General features: G+C 38.1%; 1 protein-coding gene across 4 annotated transcripts in view; it reads right to left on the reverse strand.

The window, feature by feature from the left end:
- PTPRM (protein tyrosine phosphatase receptor type M) overlaps positions 1 to 22,935 on the reverse strand; it is a 773,614-nt gene that overhangs the window by 503,594 nt on the left and 247,085 nt on the right. For all 4 annotated transcript variants that reach the window (XM_045527889.1, XM_045527892.1, XM_045527891.1 and 1 more), the window contains exon 3: positions 3,300 to 3,571. In XM_045527889.1, the coding sequence (XP_045383845.1) occupies positions 3,300 to 3,571 (272 nt within the window). The remainder of the gene's footprint in view (positions 1 to 3,299; positions 3,572 to 22,935) is intronic.

Consider the following 22,935-nt stretch of genomic DNA (forward strand, 5'->3'; position numbering starts at 1 on the left):
TATTACCCAGCACATAAAGGGGAAATGAGAGGAAGGTACTACCTTAGCTCTGCCTTTAAAATTTCAAAGGCTGATGCTGGGTTGGAGTGCTCGGGAATTAAATGAACACGTGGTTTTTCAGTAGATCTATACCTTTTACATGTGTTGATCAGTAGGTTCTTAAAAACTTAGCAACATGGTATTAAAGAACCTCTACAAATCCACCTTTAAATTCAACGTATGAAGCTAACCTAATGAATCAATCAGTGCTATGAACTGAATATTTGTGTGCCCTCCAAAATTCATACTGATACCCTAACCCTCCCCAGTGTGATGGCATTAGGAGGTGGGGCCTTTGGGAGGTGATAAGGCCGTGAGGGTGGAGCCCTCCTGATGGGATTAGAGCCCTTATACGAAGCAGCATGAGAGAGCTTGCATTTCCAGCCTGCCCTCACCCCCCTCCACTTTACTCCACCCACCCTCTACCATGTGAGGACACAGCGAGAAGACGGCCATCTGCAAACCAGAAAAGGAGCTTTCACCAGAATGTGACTACGCTTGCAACCTGATCTCAGACTTCCCAAACTCAAGAAGTATGAGAAATAAATGTCTGTTATTTAAGCCACCCAGTCTATACTATTTTGTTACTGTAGCCCAGTAGACTAAGACACTAGAGAAGCAATAAACTTTAAAGTGTATCAAAAAAGCGAATGAGAATACAGTTTTGATTGAATTTGGTAAATCATGCACTACTCAAGTCATGTGTGAGAGATCACAGTGAAAAGTAGGGAGGCTTGGGGGTTAGGATCAGAGGTTCACAATTGAGACAGCAAAACATTTTATCCAAAGGTGCTCAAGAAAGTAAGAATTCACTGAGAATGATGATGGTCTGATATATAGGACCATCCTACTTTCAATGTAGTTTGATAATTCCTTTTTAAAGTCTGGTCTCCCAAGACTGTTTATAAATCAAACCATTCCTTTAATGCACTTGACTCTCTAAGCTAGGTAGGTAAAAGGCAAATAGAAATTCCAGATCTGACTGCCAATGTCATGCTAAATCAGTGCCTTGTGACTTTGGAGGCTGTGAAGGGTCTCAAGAGAGCTCACACTAGGTTTTTTTGTGGGCACTGATAAGGCCAAAGAGAAGAACATCAGGGCATCGAGGAGTAGAACACAGTTTCCAAACTTGTCCAGGAGTGTGTCCCACTGGCCCCATGCTGGTAGACACCTGGAGGCTAAAGAAGAGCCTAGAATTGGTCCCAGAGGGACACTGCAAACATTCCAGATCTTGATCTTCTCTACTTTGGGAAGGTCTCCTCCAAAAGAAGTTTGTAATCACACTCAGCTTCTTAGCCTGGGACACCATACAGAAACCTCTGGAGGCCTAGCCTGGCCAAACCGCACCTCCCCTGCTTGCTTTTTAATTCTATGAAAGAGGAAACTCTGTCCCCAAGGCCATATTCTTCACTTAAACTACTGATTGGTTACTAGCACATTTATATAAAAAGAAGGTAGTGGTTAAATGGAGTGTTTTCCTTCCGGAGGAAAAACTAATTTTTACTCTTTTTTGTTTTATAAACAAGAACAGTATACATGTACTGGGGAAAACTGAGACTATGACAGATGGCAGAAAGAAAAAAATCTAATCACCTGTTATCCCACTAGCTATAGAGATACCAGTTTTTTATGTATTTATTTCAAAATATTTTAGTCTTTATTATATATTTTTTAAATTTAAAAGTGGAATTTAACAAATTATTTATACCTGTTTTATCCATTTAATAACATAAGTTTAAGTGCATTACTAAATTTTCTTCTATAACATTATTCTTAATGGCTGCAAAATGAATTTTTGTTTTCAGGTAGCATAAATTAACAAAGCCTCTATTGTTGGAAATAATACTGTTTCTGATTTTTCTTTATTATAAATAAGCTGTTATAAATATCCTTGTAAATAATTATTTGCAATCATTCCCCATTATTTCTTTAGGATAAATTCTTAATAGTGGATTGCTAATTTAGAAACATCTAAGTTTTTAACACTTTTAAAACTTATTGCCAAAGTATACTCTTAAAGATCTTAACAATTTACATATGTTACTAACAGAGCTTCACTCCCTCTTTACTTCCATTCAAAAAACATTTATTTATCACTCATCAAAGGCCAGAAATTGTTGTAGGTGCATGGGTACAAAGATAATTTAAGCAAGGAATTTACAGCCCATTTAGTCATCATTCCAAGGGTAGAGGAACTGGGATTGATGGATCTTAACTAATAAAACAGCAAACCTGCCGCACGGATTCCTGGATGCCATTCATGCCCATTCTGAAGAGAAGCAGCCCTTGAAAGACCCAGTTTTCCCATCCCTGAGTCTAGCCAAGCACCTAAATCAAACATGAAAAATGATCTTAGATGCATGTTCCAGTTGGCTCCTTCCTGGGCCAAAGGAATTAAGAGAGAGAAAGGCAAAATACTACAATCCTCTTCGTGCCTTCTCTTAGCCGGAAAGTAACTGAGTATTCTCAATATCAAGCTATTTTTAAAAGGTTCTGTGCACAAAAGGCAAAAGCTCCTCAAACGCCCACTGTCACTAATTTCCCACCTTTGATCCAAAGTCAGGATGCTCTTGTGTTCAGGCATCCCCATAGAAGGGCAGTGACATCAGGATTACTTTTGCACGACTTCGTCACTGCCCCTGGCCTCTGCCCCTCAGCAACTTTAAATAGGAACTCAAAGTGGGTATTATGGGTCTCAAAGATCCTCCAAAATAACAGGACGGGACTTGCAGCAGCCGCTCCATGACAAGGACTCAGTCTGCATATGGTATTTTCTTCCCATTTCTTATGTGGGTGGGTGGAAGCAGAAACCTGCACCTCACCAGCTCATCTCCACAAGGGCTCATTTCTTAATGACTCATGTACTCCTGAGACCATTAACAGAAGAAGGGACATTTTCTTTAGACTCAAGTGCTATGTCTCCTTGGGTCAGATACAGCTTACTTAATATAGAAAGTAAAATGTCCTTGCAGAGAGCACTTCTTGCCCTGCTGCAGGTTACTGCTTTTATTTTCCTAAAACAATATATGCTAGGCATAAACAAATTTTGAACCATGCTTTTTTCTTTTCCTTTTTCTTTTTTTTTACTAATTTCACAAAGCCTTAAGACACTCCTTATCAAATAGTGTAGGTTTTTCTTACACTGGTATATAAAAAAATAACATTTCTTACACCCTCTCTGATTATACTGATATAAGAAATTTATATTTTTAGAAATTAGAGGATGCTTCAAACCATGGAATAAAAAGAAAAGTGCATACCTGATAAAAGTTAGGCCAGAAAGTACTAATGGCCAGTTCTGCCCTGTTCCATGTACGTGTCGGGTCTCCAGATATGTTCCAGATAGGATTCCCCAAAGGCCCATTATTGACCTTCACGTAGACATTGAGTAACCCAGGAGCAGAATTACTCTTGCTGGATACAAAATAGTGAAAATCGATGCAGTGCGTGTCATTCTCTTTAAGCTGGGGTAAGAGCAGGTGGGCTCTTTGCCCCTCAGATCTCCCCGATGCATTCACCAGCATGAAGGATCCTGCGAAAACAAAATCAAAGTACAATCACAACCCTAAACACCACTTTCTGGTCACCTCTGAAAAGCCACCATCGTTATGAGGGTTTGGCACTGCAATTCCACATTAGTTACTTAGGCTTAAACTGCCATTTCTCTCATACCTTTCCTCCTCCTAATACCCCCAATGTGTTTGCAAGAGTCAGTGAATTGAACATACCCTGGCTGTAACTGTAATTAGTCTCCTAAATAACAAAAATGTAGCATAATGTTTATAGACCTGCCCTGATCAATCTGGTAGTCACCAGTCACATGTGGTGGTTATTTAAGTTAAAATGAACTAAAATTCCTCAATATTAAATATTCAGGACCTCAATCACCCCAGCCACATTTCAAGTACTCAATAGCCACACATGAGGTGCTACCACATTGGGCAGCACCAATACCGAAAGTCTCCATCCAACAGAAAGTTCTACTAGACAGCACTATCCTATAATGGTACCGCCACTTGGTAATCACTTGGTATAACCTAGAGAAAGACAACAGAGTAGTCTGGTTGATGAAATCTTAGCCCTGTGATGCTTCCTTGTGGTCAATGCAATATGACCCTCTTGCCGTTGGGCACCAGTATCCCTCTCCCATTTCTGGAACAGCTGACTTCTCCTTGACAGTGGGGGTGTTGTCCCAACAGGTGATAACTGATGCAGTCACTACCCCAAGTGGAGGATGGTCACTCTCAGAAGTCTCCGTGAGTTCCCTGTATCTTGACACCCACGGCACTAACCTACCCCTGAGTGCTGAAGAGCTTCCAGACGGAGCCAAGTTTTCCAGACACCCATCCTCATGTCTAAGATCAACAAAAACAGCAATTTTAAAAATTACATGAATTTCGTATTTCACATAAAAAAGATAAAAGCAAAATGTTCTACGGTAAAAAGGAAATAGGCTATCATAAGTCCTTTTTAGAAAGGAACAAATGTACTGAAACTCTGAGGAGGAAGTGCACCTACTCCAGGAGTAAAAATATGAAAACAATACTATCCAGGTGAGGTTCTCTCATTGTGAATTACAATGTTCAAAGTGTGCTTACGTATGTTTGTGTTTACATACACTTTATTGTGCACCCAAAACTATCCATAAACTTACATACACAATGCTAGAATTTCTAGCTTGGTTACATGCTGTGATTTTCTAAACAGCAAAACAGGAAGGCCACCTTTCCAAAAGAATTATTATAATGACCAAATACAAACTACAAATGTAGATATCCTTTATAAATCAATAGGCTACTGTTAGAGGATCAATATCATAGTATGTTTGCTTATGGCTGTTACCTTTACAGTGCCCCTACATGAGATGCGCTAGTGTTAACACCATTAAAGATAACCAGAAATTGGGTCACAGAGGTTAGGAAGCAGCTTATCCAGGTTTTAGGATGAGTTAGTGGCAAAACCAGAACTTTAAGCCTCTGAGTTTCCAGCCCATTACTCATCATGGCACACTCCAATAACCCCATGTTTCTTCAAGTACCATTTGAACATATATGAGAAAAACAAACCCTTCCACGACAGTGAAGGAAAATTATAGTAGCTATTTTAAAATAGAGCAATTTTTCAAGAGATGAATGTTATGCACCTGGAAATATAAAAGCCAAGCAACATGGGAAGGATTATCTATAGAACATACAGTTTAGCAGTAAGAACTTCAAATCCAATTTAAGAAAGAGTTGGGGGCAGAGAAAAGAATAAGAGGAAAGAAAATATCATTGAAATAATTTGAGTTAGTTATTGTTTACAAAATGAAAACAAAAAAATTCAAAACATGCAGCATGGGCCAACCCCATCACAAATCTAAAGCAAGTTATTGGTGTTTTTTACATGAGATAAAGATTGCATTTTTCTGCTCTAAATGAAATATAAGATGATTTATTCCATATTTTATCATTTGGGGGCTCTGTCATCTGCAAACCAGTTACCACATACATTCCTACCAGTGGAGCTGAGGCATGACATGACCTTGAGGGCACCTTTCACACCTTCGGTATCGCCACACTGCCAAGAATAGTTTCTCACCTTGCTCATGTCAGTTGAACTTGGGCAACCATAGGTGGTTAAGCATGGTGACACACAAAGGACAGCAAAAATGCACCTTGTCCATATCCTGGGAAACATGCCTGGGTGAAGCTGAAACAGAGGAGTCTCTTTCCATATGTTTACATAAGCCAGGTACCTTTCTACCAGTTCAGCAAATCACCTAGGTTTCCTAAAATACTATTTTCCTGCCTACGCAGCCTTGTCCTCCAACGCTTAGTCCACTGTGCTCCATTCCAGCACAAAATGCTCTTACCATCGGCTTTTTGAGCTGTCTAAAGAACACAGGCAGCTTTATGTTAAGAACCAGCTGAAATTCAGGTATAATCTGTCACAAATACTCAAATGATCCTAATGTTATAGTTCTTTCTCCTTTTTTGTTTCCTGTTTGAGTCAGAATGCAGTCAGTGGTGCTACAAGGCATAATTCTATAATGCAGAATAGCTCAAACAGGATTAGCAAATAGGGAAGTGCATGCCTGCAGCAGCAGTCCCTTTGGTTCACATGCTATTTTTTGCAGGACTTCAATGTTCTGAAGTGATCAGGGGCAGATTTTCCCTAAAAGAAAGGGGAAGATTTATCAATGTCTCATGGCCTTTAAACAAAGCTTAAAATTCCTGCAAAAGTGCCTTCCTTTAGTGCAAGAAGTAGCAACAAGGGATTCAGTGGTTTCAAGGCCATTCCTCTTTCCACTGTGTTAAACTGTCCAGGAAACTGCAAGAACAGATGAAGAAACTGTGAGGCCTCTTCTCCCTTCCTCTGTGTTTAAAAAGGAAAAAAAGAAATGATTGATGAAGACAAACTGCAGATCATATTTTTAAGCTGGCAAGAGGTGGTCTCTATTAGAAGGGGATGGACTTCAAGGCCTCTGCAGAGAGGGAAGGGCTAAGGACTGGCTCACCAGGATCCCAAGCTTGGCGGGGTTCAGAGGGCTGGTGTTTTTATTATGGTTGTAACTTTTTTGGTTAGTTCTTTGGCTACAAAGCTGCATAGGTTTTGAGGGGTCAGCCCCAACGTCGTTCTTCTGATAAGATCTGTTTTTTTCCACTTACGATTTTGTGAAATTAGTAGGAGGATTCTTAAGGCAGGCGAGTGGTGTTGTGCAAACACCAGCTCTATGCGCACTATCTTCGTCTGGCACGTGCTCTGGCCTCAGGAGGTAATTGCGTCTGGACTGTCCCCTCGGTCACCAGCCAAGACAGTCTTCACTTAAACAGTCCAGAAGCCAGTTGAGCAGTACTCTAATTTCAACACACCTAATTTTTTAGAGGAAAAGTCTCTTTCCCTGGGGCAGGGGTGGGGAAACCTTTCATGTTGGAAGGCCACATTAATTTAGCTGTAATCAAATAAGGCTGCATTCAAAAAAACTTCAATTAGATATATTAAAAAATGTACATTATTTTGTAAAAATCTAACTACTATATACTTAATAATTTGAAAAAATGAAAACTATGTGTTAATTTTAAAGTTAACTAACCTTTAATGACTTGGTTGTGTCTGCTTTTTGCTGGAAAGCATTTGAATATTTGGTTGTAGCATGGAGGTCTGCAGTTTCAGTTGATCGATCCTCTAGATGGGTATCGCTAATTTGTGACCTTAATGTCATCTTGATGTGGGTTAGGTAGGAGAATGTAGATTTACAGCAAAAAGTGGTTGAAAGCAAAAAAGCATTTTGGGAGCATGTTGCCAAAGGCGTGGGTATTCTACTGCATTTTTCCACATTTCAACTGGATCTTTCTTAGCATCGAACAATGACTTTAAAATGTCATCTACTGAGAGTCAATCAATTCCATCTGCAGTTCTTTAGGTGCCTTTGCGGTATCAACTAGGTGAAGTTAAAATGCTAATTTGAGTATTATGCCATGATTCTCAAAGTCAGTGAAACTCTCATTGTATTCTCCAATTAAAATGTCTATAACAGCTGTCTATTCATCAAATGATTCACATATATCATCCTCCTCATCAATGACCTTTGCTAACTGGGGAAAATGTTCATCCAAAATTTCCTTTTTAAGAAGAAATGTTTTGAAAAAAGATAGCTTTTTTCAAAATGCTTTGATTTTTTGCCACATATCATATATAGACTAGCTTTTCCTTGCAAAGAAATATTCAAGTTGTTTTGACTTGACACGATATCACACAGAAATGGTACCTTCATATAGAAATCTTCTTTCAATAATTCACATTGCTGATTCTGTTCTTCATATAATTTAACTATCTGTTCTCACAGAGATAAAATTTTGGCTGACACCTGTCCCTGCAATAGCCAACGAACTTTAGAATGATATGGCAAATCCACAGGGAATACCTCATCTTTCAAATTTACCATGTTACCAAACTGATGATGCCATGTTGCATTTGCAATACTTATAACTTGTTGCAAAGTCTCACTTAATATAGTAGCTTTACTACAGAGACTTTGCTGATGTAAGATACTATGAAAAGAAATGAGAGCATGTGGATCTGCTAATACTTTTTTTATCTGTGCAATAAACCCTTCATGTTTTCCTGTCATGGAAGGCACACCATCTGTACATACACTCACTAAATTTACCAAATTCAGTCCAACTTCATGAAATTTATCTTGAAAGTTGTTGAAGATATCTGTTCCCTATGTTCTGTTCACAAAAGTGCCCAAAGTGAATAACTCTTTGTAGCAAAGAAAATCTTCTGTTATGATCTGAATGAAGTATAAAACCTGCACCAAGGCAGTAGTATCAGGTGATTCATCCAAAGCAATTGTATAATATATTTTTTCCTTTTGAAATATGCATGAAGTGGTTCCATTAAGTTGAAGGCTAATTCATGCTGCCGATAAACTATGATTCTCCTTGAAAGAGGCAGTTGTTTTTACTTAGAAATGTTACTGGAGTCTAAGCATCCTACAACCTCAAGAATGCATTCTTTCATAATTTCTATATCACTGAATGGCTTCCCTTTTTTCCCCAAGTATACAAACTACTTTATAAGTTGCTTCAGTGGCATTATTTCCAGGTCTTCTTGCTGTTTGCAAGAATTGTCTTTGCTTTTTCTTTTCATCTTTTAATTTCTACAATACAACTTTCTGCGCCTCTCCCTCTAATTTAAAATATTTGTGGTCTTTATGAGTGTTATAATGCTGATAACACTGCATTTATTTAATGTTGATATTGTAGTATTACAAAGCAAGCAAATCATCTTATCTTTAGCAGAAACAAGATAATATTGCAATTCCCAATTCTCATTAAAAAATCTGTTTTCTTCCTTCACGGTTCTCTTGGTCTTCTTTGACATGATGGGTTGTTAAGCAGATGGAATTATGACCTATGTAGCTATTCACAAATTCCACTTCAAACAGAAACACAGTGCAAAGCTGAAAACATACTGGCATACTCCACTCCCACAAACTTGTCAACCAGCCTTGTGTGGTAGCGGCATCAGTCAGGTAGGGGAAGCTAGAACTAAACCATGAGTGTAGCAGCGTCGATTTAGCCCTTATGGCTTAATAATGTTATAATTGTGCCAGTCAATCTGGGGGGATTACTTTGTTGATACTTATTTTATTCTTTGGTATTTTAAATACATTCATTTTAAAAATAAAATATAAAAGATGAACAAAATGTAGTAATAAAAATAAAAGGATTTGTTCTGTAAAATTTGGATTCAGTCAAAAGGCTGCACTTAAAGACCTAAAAGGCAACATGTGGCCTTAAGGCCGCAGGTTCCCCACCCCCGCCCTGGGGTATACTCCAGAGTGGCTCCCTTTTCTTCTTCCTCCAGAGTCTCCCAATTGGTGTTCCTATACAGCCCCCACAATTAATCATGAATGCATATGAAGGCGCCGAGGGCAAAGTTTGCCAGGGAGCACAAGCCCAACAAATGCTGGTGAATTTCATTATGATGACATTGCTTCCTCAAACTTCCTAAATGCATCACTTCTTCAAATTACGCGGAATTCTTCACCATTTATCTCTATCCACCTGCACGTGCGCGCGCGCGCACGCACGCGCACACACACACACACACACACACACACACACACACACACACACTGTTCACCTCACAATTCTTCTGGTCCTACTCTAATTTACCTAAGTGGTAATTTTTAAGTTTCCTTTCTTTATGAGAAAAGAACATTAGTATTGAGATAATATAAAATCTTCAACTCAGTTAATCTTGCCCTTGCATTTTTGTGAAGAATATCTCTATTTCAGTGTGTGACCATCAGGACTTAACTCATGGCTTTAAAGTACAAAAGGTGGCCTTTCCACCCACACAAGTGTTCCTGACAGCCCTGCACTACTGTCTTCCAGTGAGTTTATGGAAGCAAGTGTGAACATTTATGTTTAACAAAGTTTAGCAATTCAGATCCTGTGGGTGATATCACAGTTGTGCATAAAAAGAAAGCAGGAGGGAGGGAAGAGACGTTTTTTAGTTGGTTGAATTTATCACCTATCTGCCATGAAAGTAAATTCACCTCACCAACCAATGTTTAAAGAATTAAAGAATTCAAAGCATTTATAGTCAATTTGAGACTATTAAGTCTGTTTTTTAAACTATTCCTATATGGCTGGATGTTTAATTTTCACCTTCTACTTCAATGTTTTGACTGTGAGGAAATGCATTTTCAAAGAGTAATTGGGTCTCCCTCTGTAGTTACTTCCTTACCTCAATTTTTTTCCTCTACAAAAAGCACTCCAACTGGGTAAATAAATAAAAGAAATCATAATTCAAATTAGCATAGAAATTCTGGTTCTGTTCAGATAACAAAACACCCTTAAGTCACTAGGATATAAGTAGAGAATATAATGCTGCAGGCAGATGAAATGAGCTCTGCGGGATGGAGTCATCTTCAAAAGGAGCAGTCCTTAGATGCAGACCTCAAATGTTTTTAAGAATAATTATTTTGGTTTCCCCAAAAAGGAAAACTCTCTTATGATAACATGCAATATTCACATTCTCATATCTTTGGGTGAATTAAATTTAGCTAATCATATCCATTGGCGAACGCTTTTGATTAGACCATCTTCCATCATTGTTTGTGACAGCAGTAATAACTACATAGAATTAGTTATTCCTTTCTAACCCATCATTAAAATTTGCATTGACATGGTGGAGGCTCTACATTTGATAAAGCTGAAGAAACTGTATGAATTCTCTTCCTACATTTGAGAAACTTTGTGCAAAAAAACAAAAAGAAGGAATATTTTCCATTACCTAGGAGGAAGAAAGAATTTTGTCTGTTATTCCACACTTTGGCTGACCAGAGAAGCAGCATTTTATGAACTTTAAAGGCATGATAAAATTCACTTTTTAAGCTTCCCAGTTTTAGTAAAAGTACACAGATCATTTGTCTTTCTCTTTCTTTGATTGTTTTGCCTTCATTTTTTCCTGTATGTCCATGCCTTCGAATTTGTGGATTTAGGATCCAAAAGCTACATAAAATGTTTACAAGTTCCAACACTGCAAACATATCTCCTAACTCTGGTTTATGTGGCCATTTGTGCTTCTTCTGACCTGTTCAGCTATAACCAGTTATGACAACTCAGTTCATTAGAGCAGTGCTTCTCACATAATCTATGATGAAGAACCAGTTTTTTAAAAAAATTTCTAATGCATCATAGACCAATTTATATAAAATACAATAAACATGAATTTCTGAAAAAATTAAATGAAAAGAGATATAACATGCAAGCCCCAAATTTGTTATTATTTAATGAAATAAACTTAAAATTACTCTGTCAAATTCCTATAAAAATATTCTGAATTTCCGTGCTGGTCAAGGACCAGGAACAAACAATGTGCAGACCAGCTCTGACCCAAAGAGAACACTGCATAGCACAGGCTTAAAGTTAAAGTACAAAAGTAAAGCATCCTGGGGACCCAAATATACATTTTACTTCAACAGTCGATGGAACAAATGGAAAGAAAGGAATGAAAAAAAGAGAAATTCACTGGTTTCTTAAACCAAAGGTAACAGTTATAAAAGCCAGGCCCTATGAATATGAAAGAACACTGTAGGAGAAAATGAGGAGGAAGACTGGGAAGCAAGTGGACAAAGCAAAGACAAACATGGCCATGGTGGACGGAAAGGCCGCAGGGACACTCTAAATACAGAAAAGAACTGCTTCACGGCAAGGAGAAAATGAGAAGCGCCCGGTAGGCCATGGCCTATGGAATCATAACATATGATGTTAAGAGGAAGGGAAGATGGCAGAGAAGTCAAATGTGCCACCCTGTGCACAGGCCAGGTACTCTGGATACTTGATCTCATTAAATCCTCATGACAGGCTGGGCATTGTGGCTCACACCCGTAATCCCAGCACTTAGGGAGGCTGAGGTGGGAGGATTGCTTGAGGCCAGGAGTTCAAGACCAGCCTGGGCAACACAGCGAGACTCCAGTCTCTACATAAAATTAAAAAATAAGCCAGGTATGGTAGTGTGCACCTATCATCCAAGGTACTTGGGAGGCTGAGGCAGGAGATCGCTTGAGCCCAGGAGTTCGAGGTTGCAGGGAGCTACAATCATGCCACTGCACTCCAGCCTGGACAATAGAAACCCTGTCTTGAAAAAATAAACAAATAAAATCCTTACAACAATGAAGGCTCAAAGAAACAGAGAACAGAGTGAACCAACTAAAGAAGCCCAGAGAGAATATCTGATAGAGCCAGAAGAAACTTAAAGTTTTTACCTCTAAGCTCCAAAGGCAATGCTCTAAGACCAGTATTTTTCAAACACTTTATGTTTAACTCATATTACAAAATATACTGTACCTTGTAACCCAGTATACATACATAAAGCTATGTGTCTCTTCATACATTTATCTATGTACACATATACTCAAGGCACAAAACTTTCATTAAAAAATGTGTGTCGCTCTGTTTCTGACCATGTGTGTATGTGTTTTGCATGCACATTTTCTATCCTAACTCCATTTCTTTTTACTAAATAAATGAGTCAATGCTGGCTACAACCCACAATTGACTTCCCAGCCCACGAATGCTTTAAGACCCAAGCCATACCGCAGCCCCTCCCCAATAACCAAAACCACTGTGCTCTGCCTCCTCAGTAAGAAAGCTTTTTATTTTTAACTTGCCCTTTAAATTTTGATCTCATTCCCCAAGGCCCCTAAAGACTGTGTCTTCTCTGATGAGAAACCTGAAATGAGGAAGAGGAGAGCCTGTGGAGAAATAAATGAACTCAGGGGCAAAGCTCAAAGGAAACAAAGCCTCTATGGGAGGTACCACCATCACTTTAAAAATGCTTATTAGCACCCATTTCAGCTGACAAAACAGTGGTCTCCACAGCCACAGCCATTTTCTGCAGACCAGATGTCATGCATCCTTCTTAAGGTACTGCCACTTCTATGCCCCCTTCAAAAATCCACCCCCCTACAAACATGAACTACTTCTTTCTCAGTCTCTAGAGAGTAAGACAAGAGTTAAAAAATGACACATCTCCTTTTCTGGCTGCTCTCTGTCCTTGCCCTCCTTGTGGATTCTCACCAATTAATGAACAAGATCATTTGTTAATAAGTGCATTAATTCTGCCAGTTCCTCATATGCTCCTGAAAATATAGTAAGATGGCAAAGAAGTAACACTATAGCACAGGGAAGCCCATGCAAAACTCTCTAATCAATTGCACAGCCTCTTTACTCCCTCACGGGGACAGAAGCTGGTGGTCTCATCCTGGCATGGGCCATTCCTACAAGTCACACCACTTGGTACATGGCACCCTGTTCTCTTTGAGGGGGAACATCAATCTAGGTGCTATAAAATTAATAGTAGGCATAGCTCCTATACCTCAAATATGCATGCAGCACTTGCTTTAAGACATTTATATTAAATATCCAAAAGATACAATTGTCAATTAGTGATTCACAGCACATATGAATGGCTGTTTTTATTGTTATTCATGAAAATACTGAGCTGACCAAAATACATTCTTTCACCTTAATAGTCACTTTTAGCCATGGCAGGATTCATTTGAGCATCCATTATGTATTGGGGCATTTAGAGAACTACAGTCAATCAAAACTTGGATTCATTCCCCAGTAAGAACTTCATATCTTAGCTGTATATCATATTTTAAATTTTTTATATTCAGTACAGAAAGAAAAAAAATGAACAGAATTAACAAATCAGACCCATTAAGTTCACCAACATTTTCAGAGATAATCACCCGACACAGCTGTAAATTCTGTGGATAGAGGACTATCAATCAATCTTAAAAACGAGTTTTAAGACACAGTTCTCATAAGAGACAAGGAAGCATTTGAAGAGGTTCGTGGCGAAGGGAAGAACCCTGGGGGCTCCATATGAAGAGGTAATGTGCTCTCCTTTTATATGAAAAGTGAAGCTTTAATGAGAACTAAATTATATTACACTGTGTCATTTAGACAAACCGCTTCAGTGACTTAGCTAGAAAATACTAGGTGTGAGCTTTATAATTTATAAGGAAAAAACAAACACTGAGTAAAGCAAACACAACCTTTTAGCTATCTGATGACGCTAATGACTATATCTCAGGAAATAAGCCACAAGTACAACAATTGAGCAGTGACAGGTAGACTATTTAGAATGTTCTTAAGAGACTGCTTAATTTCCCATACGTCAAACTTTTTGTTGATTGACATCTTTAGAAATGGGTTCGTTTTTGTTCTTAATCTCAGAATGACACAAGCCATCACAATATAAGCTTCCGCTTATTTTTTCCCCCAAATTACTGTTGATTCAGAGATCATTTTTTCCACATGTGCATCTGGTGATAGTCTACCAGCTTAACTATGACTTGCTTTAAGAAGAAACTGGGCAGTTAGCTTTTATATAAAATGCAGACTAAATTTAAATATTTAAAAACTGCATTGTCTTTGACACATTCAGCATAACAAACACATGATAGTGGTGCTCAAAAAAGAGCTTGCTAAATCATCCTTTGTCATACTTAAGGGTTCAACAAACTCCAAGAGTTCTGTCAACATCTTTCATGCAGAGTTCCCCATATCTAAGAGGAAACCAAAGGATGTTTCATTAGACCAGGCAGGGTCAGAACCCATGGATTTGCACTGTTTGAACAGAGGGTAGAAAGAAGGCATTTTCAAAATGTAACACAGTTAGAGGAATTAAATGGGTCTCCACATTAAACTGATGATACAATATCAAATTTATAAATTATCAAAAGTCTGGAATTTAAGGAATCAGCAAAAGCATCAAGACACCAATAAATAATTAGCCAATGATATGAAAAAGCTATTTGCGTTAGCAGAAATACAATTATTGCTGAGATGCCTGGGAAATTATTTCTCTTTACCAAGAAATTTAAATTAAAGCAAATGTTGGGCATAATTTCAACATGAATAAATTTTAAAAATATGTAACAATTTCGATAGCACATGCTTGTGAGGTTCTGGTGAAGTTCCTGCACAGGAAGGAGGCAGGGTAATTTATTACAGCATTCCAGGAGCAGAGGCCATGAAGAAAGTCATGCTCTTTGCCCCTCTTAAGCAGGGTAGACACATCTCACCTACAAAATTACTAGCTCTGTGACCTTATGAAAATCACTCTCGACCTGAGTCAATTAATCTATAAAATCAAAAACAAATAGGACCTACTTTGAAAGACTTGGACGAAGGCAAAGTACTCCTTGCCCTGCTGGGCAGGGTGTGAGGAGGGCTCTCTGAGCTGGATGGGAAAAGTGGGCTCTGTAGTCAAACAGCCTGTAACATTTGGACCTTGACTCAGCCACTTGCTGTGTGTCCTTGAGCTAGTTAGTTAACTTTTCTGTGCCTTGGTTTCCTAATCTATGAAATGAAGTAAGACTAGACCCATGGCAAAGAGGTTGCTGAGTGAATTACATGAGATAATTTATATAAAAGCCTTCTTAAAAGAGTGGCTGATCCAGAGCACAGATGTGCCAAAGCTCAGCCTTGGTCCCAGTTTTTACCCAAACATATCTGAACTTAGCCTAGGAAGATGGAATAGCTGAATATCTATGTCAAGGTAATTTCTGGCACCCCTGAATTTATGTGTGTCAATAATCATGTGATTACACAGGTTACCACCACCCATATTTAATCAGTATAACAAGGTCAGTAATACAAACCAGGTATATACTATTTGGATTTATCATCAATACCTAAACATTAATTTTCAAATACAAATAATCAGCCTAGATGTAACTTGGAGTGAAAAATCTCTTAATGTGGTTTAAATGTTCAAATGTCATCAAATCTTTTAAATTATAAATATGTGATTTTTAATCACAATAATAAAATGCTATAATAATTAATAGTGACTATGAAAGTTTCCAATGTTTTTGTTTGGTTGGTTTGTTTTGTTTTAAGAGACAGGGTCTTGTTCCGTTGCCCAGGCATGAGGGCAGTTGCATGATCATAGCTCACTGTAGCCTCAAACTCCTGGGCTCAAGCGATCCTCCTTGCCTTAGCCTCTCAAGCTGCTGGGACTACAGGTGCATGCCACCATGCCCAGGTAATTTTTCTATTTTTTGTAGAGACAGGGTCTTACTAAATTGCTCAGGCCGTTCTCAAACTCCTGACGTCAAGTGATCCTCCTGCCTTGGCCTCCCAAAGTGCTAGGATTACAAGCATGAGCCACTGTACTCAGCCTAGAAAGCTGCTAATTGTATTTACAAAACACATTATTAAGAACTTTCAAATAGTTAAATAGATAACTATATTAACTATTAATATGAGGAGCAATAATAGCTAATATTTATATAATATTTAGTACGTGCCAGGCATTCTTCCAAGTGCTTTCCATATATTAACTCTTTTAATCCTTACAGACAAGGAGGAAACTGAAGCATACAGGAGTTGAGTAACTTGCTCAAGAGGATGCAAATAGTAAGTGGAAAAGATGAGGTATGAACCCCAGGCAAACATGCTATAGAGTCTCTGCTCTTAAGCATGACACTATGCTGCCTCTCAGTTTATGGGCAGCACATTGGTTAGAGAACTCTAGGAATAACATTATATCCTTTTGAGCATATATTAATAAAGTCTAATTCTGATAAATAAACCTAAGACACCAGAGAAGGGACAAACACGTCAACATGCTCACTCCCATAGGAAAAAGTGCAGGCTAGCCTGCTGGGAACGGGAAACCAGGTAGAGCAGAGGCCAGCCTTCTCAGCTCTGACCTGACAGCTGATGCAGATACATGAGAGCCGGCCCAGATCAGCCACACGTGGCCCAGGTCAGCCACACGTGGCCCAGGTCAGCTGGACCGTTCAGCTGACCCCAGCCCAAATCACTGACCCAAAGAATCGCTGGCTATAGATGCTGCTTTAAGACACCAAGCTAGAGGGTGGAACTGGGTGATAGACATACAAGGTTCACAGAGCTAAGCTCTCTACCCATGTGTGTTTTGAACATTTGTATTCATCATTTGTATGTGTATTTTCATAATTAAAGTTTTAAGTGATCAGAAAACGTTTTAAGAAAGCTAACAATACCTAAATGGGCTGAATTTTAGATGATGTTATATCATTGAGAATGCACTACAGAAAATTAATGTGTCTTTCCTGGGCATTCAATTGGATATATGATTCAAGAAAAGGATAACTGATTTGGAAATTTATCTTGACTAATTTTTAAAAAATCATTTAATAATGGGTTTATATCAGTAGGAACTGAATAACACACATGTACACACGCACACACATATACAGTCATGCACTACATAAGGACATTTTGATCAAAGACGGACCATATATACGATGGTAGTCCCATAAGATTATGATATGGTATTTTTACTGTACCCTTTTTAAGTTTAGATATACAAATACTTAGCATTGTGTTCAAATTGTCTATAGTATTCAGGACAATAACATGCTGTACAGGTTTGTAGCCCACACCATAGCACAGATGTATAGCAGGCTCTACCGTCTAGTTTTGCCTAAGTGCACTCTATGCTGTTCACACAATGAGGGAATCACCTAAGGACACATTTCTCAGAATGTATCCCTGTCGTTAAGTAATGCATGACTGTGTTATACGTATATATACGTAAATACACAGGGATAGAGAGCAACAGAGATAAAGAAAGAAAAGAAGAGAGGGAGAAAGAATGGATTTTACAAACAAATTTACTGGAAAACCAAAGAGTAAAGATGGAAAAGCTCAGACTTTTGGCAAGAATGGTACATGTTACCAAGAATATTCCACTTATACCCTTAGTATCCTTGGATATACCATAATATATTTAACTGTTGGGAATTTTACATATCATTTATGAAGAATTTCTGAATGAAGCTTTTGGTTTTCTCTTTCTCCTAATGTTTTCAGCTCCTTGCCATAGGAGCTATAGGTTAATTAAAATAGTTTAATTCAGTGCATCTTGATTTATTCTTTTTGGTAGGTGATCCACAAACATATTCAGATATATATTTCTGTCACTATATGTCTAAGCTTGGTTGGATAGAAAGCTACTTTTATTGAGTCCACTATTTAGTTTTCAGTTGTTTTATTCCTCAGAACTCAGTATAACTTCTTATATTTCTAATAAAACCTAACATTTTAAAACTCATCTTTCATGGAGTTCTAACGAGTTTTTTTTTTTCTGTCTCTAGCACAGCCACTTTGAATTTAAAATCTACTCACTTGATGATAAATTGATCTGTTTACAGGGGAAATAACTGTATACTTGGGAAAATTCCAGGGAAAATTCTTTATATTAGCTCTTAGAATAGCAAAAGACTAGATAGCCAAATCTTAGATATCCTTGCAAAATGTTTTCTGTTTACACATAGGCCCAATTCTTTCTTTCCATTTTAACTTTTTCCTTTACTTTAAAAAAAATTTAAAACAGTGTCATTATAAAATGTCAAAAAGTAAAGTGTTTCAAAGGAGAAATTAACCACTTATTCCTGGCTCTCACACAAACAAGCAGAAAATTATCTCATTGCCATACTGCAATGACAGTAGTATATTTCCTTCAGAACCCTTCTTTCTACGCATATGAACATACATACACATAGATGAAAGGTTTATTTTTAGCCTTTTCCTATTTTTTTCAAAGAACAGATATATATGTTTTAAATTTTCTCGTGTTTTGATTTATTGAATATAAATATTAAACAATTGTTCCAGATATGCAAATAGTCAATTTTCCTTCATTAATGATCACAGTCAGTGGTTTATGTAAAGTGGCCCTATTATTTCAGAGGACAGAAGACTGGCTCATGTGGGAGCGAGTTGGGGCCCAAAAGCAGCTGTCTCTTGGCCTTCCCTGTTCCAAGCACAGGTGGTCACCACCTCCTCTCCACTTGGTTATTCTTGCCACTGCTGTTGCTATTGCTGCTGCTGCTCTTGCTGAACACACACTCAGTAGTTGCTACGTGTCAGTCACTCTGCTAAGCACTTTGTATCCATTCTTTCTCTTGGTCCCTTCAATAACCCATTGAGAGGAATACTGTCATTTTACATTCCAAAAGGTTAAAAAACACTTCCCTAAGGTCACACAGAAAACCAAAATTTTAATCCAGTCAGTCTGATTCTTGGGCTGGTATTTTAACCCAACACATAATCAAGATTTCATAGCACATCTCAGAGTCAGACAACCAAATATTGTGGTATATGCTCTCTGAAGAAAATTTAAAATAGAGGAAGAAAAAAAGGTACTAGAAGCTTTACAGTCATCTTCAGCTTTGAGTTGCAACTCTTGAAAAATACAATTAGTCAATTCTCAAATTACATGAGCTATTCTCTTGTTGAAAAACAAAAATTAAAACCCACCATGCTTATGATGACACTATAGAGCCAAAACTTGTTCTATTATTTTTTCAAGTAAACAAAAGAATTTGTGACAGAATACAAGATAAGCAGATGAAAATTAAATCTATTATTTTTAAAACTACCAAGGTTCACTGAAAAATATGAATTTTAAATAAGACATTTAATATAGTATAAACAATTAAATCAACCCCTGGATCTCCTCAGAAGCCCAGAGGATACTGTTTATTCTTATTGCTTCCTAATGCAATAAAATGATACAATAACACTCATGTGGCTTTACTTAAAAATGTGATTTAAGGTCAAATTATTCAAAACAGATGTCCAATTCCCTTAGCTTACACAACCCTAGAGAAGACAAACATTATCTACTAAGTGCTAAAAGAGTCTGAAGGTCAGAAACATATTTGTGATGAATCATAGAGCACTCGATGCTAAGTACACTCCATCTTCTACCTCAATAGAGTTGCCCTTCACAGGTTTGTCAGGAGACAGCACAAGAGTCATTGCCAATGTCTGTTACTGTACAAATTATACTTTCATTCTTGCTGATAATGCAATGGGAAGAAATGTATGAGTTAATAATATTGACTGTCTTAGGTACTTTTATTCAAGGCTAATTTCTCTTTCATTTAGCCAATGCTTTTGCAAATAACTCATACAAGGAATTGCTCTTAATCCAGGTACAAAAACAAACCATACACACATAAACACATTGGATGGAATCACAAAGCAATATGAATGTAAGTGCACAGTAATATAATTTTTTGTTAATACGGAGGGAAAATATTAGCTTGGAATAGTACACCAATGGTAATCCAGGGTGGTGATACTGGGTACGTGGGGAAGGATAAATGGGATATTTTGAGTTATAATCAAATGACTGTATATCTAAATGGATATTGAGAGGCTGGATAACTGATAGTGTCCAAAATGATTCTCAGCCCAATAATGTAAGAGAACAGTGATTCTATATTATGCTGACAATTGAATATTATGTGACAAAAAAAAGTAAATTTTATACTCCTATACCACCAACCTTGCATATTATCTGAGATATGGCAGGCACTCAATTAGTTGTAGAATTAACTACCCCAGTGCATTATGAGTAAGAAATGGTAATGGATGCATCTTAAAATTATTTTATGGGCCAGGTGCAGTGGCTCACACCTGTAATCCCAGCACTTTAGGAGGCCAAAGCAGGAGGATCACCTGAGGCCAGGAATTTGATAGCAGTTTGTGTAACATAGTAAGACCCCATCTCTACAAAAAAAATTTTAAAAAGTGGCTGGGCATGGTGATGGGTGCCTATAGTCCCAGCTACTCAGGAGGCTGAGGTGGGAGGATCGTTTGAGCCCAGGAATTTCAGGTTACAGTGAGCTATGATCGTGTCACTGCACTCCAGCCTAAGTGACAGAGTGAGACCCTGTCTCTAAAACAAAAAAAAATTAAATTAAATCACTCTATGTATCTTACCGGTAGAAATATTTATCCCTTAATTTTTCTCCTTTATCATTTATACAATTAACATACTAGGAAGAAACAGAAAACTTTAAATATTTCACAAGTACCTTCACAATACATTCCAAATTTCTGAGCAAGGCCTTCGAGGTCTTACCAGTCTATAATTATAACCTTCTCTTCAATCATTCCTTAAATCTACTATGCACATGTGCTGAGTAACTGCTGTCCAGGCAACTGTGCCAAACACAACTGGTTCAAAGCTGAGTATGACTCGAGCCCCATTCTCAAGTCAGACGTGGTAGGAAGATAATGACGTTACAATGCTGTGAACAGGGAGACAGTCCAACATTCGCTGAGGGCACACAGGGAAGGGGCACTGAAGCCAGCTCAGGGAGGTGGGGTGCTAGTAGTGATGGCTCTTTAGACGAAGGGATCTCTGAGACGAATACTCTAGGGTGAGCCAGGCCAGAGACGAGAGCAGACAGGAGAACAGCATGAGGAAGACATGTCCATGGCCCTTCTGAAGCTTCAAGTCCAACAGGGCAAGCACCTATGTAATCAAATAATTAGAATACCAAGTTATAAGTGTTATGTCAGAGACATGCTGAAAGCCCCAGGTGGAAGAGAGGCACAGCAGAAAACACTGGCTAATGCAATTTTAGGATTATTGCCAGGGTAAACTAGGAACTAAAGTGGACCATCACTGAGAATGGAAAAGCACACACAAACACAAATCACAAACCTCAACGTCCTGGGAGATGGAGGCATACTTGTGCTTCACTTTATTCACGGTGCAGACTTTAGGAGGATTAACCAGCGCTCAACAGCTAGAATCAAGATGTGATTTAACCACAGGAGGAACAGTATTTCCACAGCTGTTTTGGGAATCACAGCATGACTATCCAGGAAAGCAACTGGGCCCTTCCAAAAGTAATAGCAGTTCACATTAAAATGTTTTGTTCTTTAGAGCTTGGTGTTTGGCTTTTATAAAACTTCTTTCAAGAGCTACATCATTGCCTTAAGTGGTATTCTAGGGAGTTAAACTCCCACCTGGCACACAAACAGGTCAGTTACTTCAAAAATAACCATTATTGTTAGGGGTTTGAAAGCTATGAACCCCCATGAGAGTTAACTGCCAGAGAGGCAGTTCTTTTGGAGAGTATTTTAGAGCACATCTTTAAACTTTTTCATTAGGCATAATTACTTCCACAGAGTATATATGAGACCCAGAAGAGAAAACTGACATAAAGGAAACAAATATTTAAAAATTTTTGAGGAAAGAAAATGCTAAGTAGTTTTATAATATTTCAAATAAAAATCATTCAGTTGATGTAATATTTAAAATTACCTACTAAGACTTTATATTGTTTGGTAGCCAGTGAAATTAAGAGATGAGAGGATGGGATACCTTCTATTTAGAATTATCTATCAGCTACATGGAAAATTAAGTCCTGGAGAGTAAGTATATCAAAACAAAAACAGATGTCTTCAAATCCATGCCTTTATTCCAATGACTCAGAGCCTATAACTCAACCATATACACAGAACTATGTTATCTGGTTTCTGCACCTTCAAAAATGCACAAGAAAGGAAGAGACTGCTAAAGAAGACACCCAGACAACAATAAGAAAACTGAGTTGTCCAGAGGAAAGACATTATGAAATATAAAAAACAGCCACGACACGTTCAGACACAGCAGCTGGGGTAGTCAGGAGCATAAGTAAGCCGCTAAGCTGCAGCAAGTCGGTGGGGAAACGTTTGTGTTCTTAACGACGCCCTTAGCTTAACACAAACAGGTTAGTTTACGTTCAGTAAGGCAGGGAGTTTCTGATACAGAGTTTAGAGTGATTTTTGCCTAAAAGCAGTAAATTAAGTCCTGGTACAAAGGGGTGGCAGATTGTCAGCCATCTTGAAAATTCAGCTCTTTGGAACAACTTCATCTGCTGAGGACTGAGACAGCCACACCAGGGCACAAATTTCAACTTCAGTTTCACTCTTCATTTCAGAACCATGAGCTTTCATGATAAGGTTACAAAGACCCAGCATATAGCCCAATCTCTAGCCTTGGGGAAGACACTGGGGCCTTCAGCTTTAGGATATTCCT

This window comes from Lemur catta, chromosome 16 (assembly GCF_020740605.2).
Source record: "Lemur catta isolate mLemCat1 chromosome 16, mLemCat1.pri, whole genome shotgun sequence".
In the NCBI taxonomy this organism is placed as follows: Eukaryota; Metazoa; Chordata; class Mammalia; order Primates; family Lemuridae; genus Lemur; species Lemur catta.